This window comes from Pinus tabuliformis, chromosome 2_1 (assembly GCF_031772625.1).
Source record: "Pinus tabuliformis cultivar Carrire ecotype Pingquan chromosome 2_1, CPIR1, whole genome shotgun sequence".
Taxonomy (NCBI): domain Eukaryota; kingdom Viridiplantae; phylum Streptophyta; class Pinopsida; order Pinales; family Pinaceae; genus Pinus; species Pinus tabuliformis.
In genome coordinates this window covers 654,785,829-654,788,476 of record NC_142299.1, presented here as the reverse complement: position 1 = coordinate 654,788,476, position 2,648 = coordinate 654,785,829, and the positions used below count along the sequence as shown (strand labels likewise).

The window sequence follows — 2,648 nt, the reverse complement described above, 5'->3', positions numbered from 1 at the left end:
AATTTAGAGTATTTTAAAATTAAAAGACGGTTTCAATCTGGATGGTCTTAAATCTAAATAATTGTATCTCTGTCATAATTAAGCCAAAACAGACCACTCATATTTTGACGAAGCAATTATCCTTTATCCTTTACATAACACCAAAGACGACCGAGTTATAATTTGTATTATGATATTTAATATTTATTATTTGACTTGGTTAAACTATCTTTTAAAACAAGTTGTCGACCAAATATATAATACGTTTTGAAATATAATATTGTTTTGACTGCGTCAAAACATGTTGGAGGGGCGGTTTGGTTATCTCACGGCAATTGCAATTCTCATAGCCCAAAGTTCTATAAATTCATTTATGGTTCCATACATGGACAGCAGAGTCAAGAGAAAGTCCCTGAGAGTTTGTGTAATACGTAGATGACGAGTAAGGCATTTGTTGCCAATATTGTCGTTTTGTTGGGAGTTGCAATATTATTTTCAGTGACATGGTGTGAGGCTGGATATCTGAGGTATGATTTCTACAAAAGTTGTTGCCCATCGGCCGAGAGCACGGTTGAAAAAGTAGTAAAGAAATACATAAAGAAAGATGAAACTCTGGCGGCTCCTCTTCTGAGGATGCACTTTCACGATTGCTTTGTCAGGGTATGTATTTGTGAATATATATGTTTATTGATTATATTGATTGGTATTAGCAAATTTACTGAATTCAACACTGAGTGTTACCGCAGGGTTGCGATGGATCGGTTCTGTTAAACTCTACGAAAAAGAACGAGGCAGAAAAAGATGCAATTCCCAATCTCTCCCTTCGTGGATTTGAAGTTATAGACGATGCCAAAGCTGAGTTAGAAAAAATATGTCCAGGAGTGGTGTCTTGTGCTGACATTGTCTCACTTGCTGCTCGAGATGCTGTTGTTGCGGTAATATATACATTTTTTTATCCTGCACTAGCACTAATATTAATCTTTCTTTTCATCGTGTTCGTCTTCTTGGGTTTAAGATCGGAAATGAGATGGTCTGTAGTCAGCACCGAAGTTATCTTGATTTTTGATATCCAGAATATTTTGGAATGGAAAAGATCTCATTCTGATATAAAATATTTTTAAAAATATTTCATTCTGATCTAAAATATTCTCAAAATGTGCAATCTAGATCATATTTTCCAAATCCACGATCGAGATCATCAAGATAATTAGACTTGGAGTTGAAATTATCTCTTAGGCTAGTAATTCTAAGGTATCATTGTGATGCAGAGTTTTTACATTTGACAATATGTATGCAGAGTAAAGGACCGTACTGGGAAGTAAAGACAGGTCGCAGGGACGGAAGGATATCCAGGGCAAACGAAGTTTTGAATCACAATATCCCTGCGCCCGTTTTCAACTTCGCCGAGCTTAAAGCCTCTTTTGCCCGCAAAGGACTTAACGTTAAAGACCTAGTTGTTCTATCCGGTATCTCTAATCCTAAAAATATGTTTTTACTAGTGTAACTTAACTCTTCCCTCGATCCCGCAATTCTGCTACCATATCTAACAAATTAGATATTGATCGTCTACTGCTGCAGGGGCGCATACTATCGGAATCGGTCACTGCAATTCGTTCAGCAACAGACTCTACAACTTCACAGGGAAAGGAGACATGGACCCTTCTCTCCATAAGTCCTACGCAGAGGAGCTCAAACGTAAGTGCAAAAGCTTAGCGGACAACACAACGATAGTGCCAATGGATCCTGCTAGTCCCCTCACCTTCGACAGTGATTATTTCAGCAATCTGAAATCGCACAGAGGACTCTTCCAATCAGATGCTGCGCTTCTTACCAATTATATTTCAAAAGTAATTGTTGAGCAACAGTTGAAGGAGAATAGTTTTTTTGACGATTTCAAATACTCGATCCAGAAGATGGGAGAAATCGGAGTGCTCCGTGGGAGTGCCGGGGAAATCAGAAAACATTGCGCCTTTGTAAACTGAAGAACACCCCTAGCTGGCAACCAAATAAATAATGCCTACTAGATAATGAATCAACAGACCTGAAACTCAATGCCACTTTGCATTGTTTTGGACATTTTTTTATGTGATAATGCCTCAACAAGCATAAAAAAGAGTGGCATTTGGCGTTGAACATCTTTGTGTGTGAAGTCTGCACGTCCATGAATAAATAAATCCTTTAACTGAAATTGGGTTTCCATTCGAGATTTTGATGTTGGGTAGACACAATTAGAAAATATCATGTTTTAAATGGGTGAGATGGTTCAAACGAAAACACGAATACCTTTTTTTTTTTTTTGAAGTAGTAGATGTTATGATTAGATATGACAGTTTTGAAGTAAGTCCAAGCTTATTAATATAGATGGCTTTTGAAGAAGGCTTAAGAAGTTAAGATCTCATTTTTCATATTAATTATTAATCATATTATCGTAACCTAATTTTAAAGGCTCTTTAAAATCGTACTAAATAAATTTTAATAATCCAAAAAAATAAGCTACTCATCGAAACAAAAATGAGATTTAAATTTTATTTCTGATTCTCCGTAAGTATTCCAATCCCTATAAGCAATGGTGTTGAGTGCTTCAATCCCATAAGCAATATTGTTGACAATCTCTCCGTGACAATTCCATTGTATGGTGTTATATAATGTGTATTTAGAAACCATGCCTT

General features: G+C 36.3%; 1 protein-coding gene across 1 annotated transcript; it reads left to right on the top strand.

The window, feature by feature from the left end:
* Nucleotides 1-386: 386 nt before the first annotated feature.
* Nucleotides 387-2,038, top strand: LOC149202294 (peroxidase 27-like). The gene is made up of 4 exons (XM_089399934.1): nucleotides 387-639; nucleotides 726-914; nucleotides 1,277-1,445; nucleotides 1,558-2,038. Exons 1-4 carry the CDS (start codon nucleotides 415-417, stop codon nucleotides 1,959-1,961), a joined length of 987 nt encoding a protein of 328 aa, XP_089256060.1. The 5' UTR covers nucleotides 387-414; the 3' UTR covers nucleotides 1,962-2,038.
* The last annotated feature ends 610 nt before the right edge of the window (nucleotides 2,039-2,648 follow it).

Excerpts from the sequence above, each read along its gene's own strand:
- LOC149202294 (XM_089399934.1), top strand. The coding sequence starts at position 415 with ATGACGAGTAAGGCATTTGTTGCCAATATTGTCGTTTTGTTGGGAGTT. Across the intron at positions 640-725 it reads TTCACGATTGCTTTGTCAGG|GGTTGCGATGGATCGGTTCT; the intron begins GTATGTATTTGT and ends GTGTTACCGCAG. Across the intron at positions 1,446-1,557 it reads AGACCTAGTTGTTCTATCCG|GGGCGCATACTATCGGAATC; the intron begins GTATCTCTAATC and ends CTACTGCTGCAG.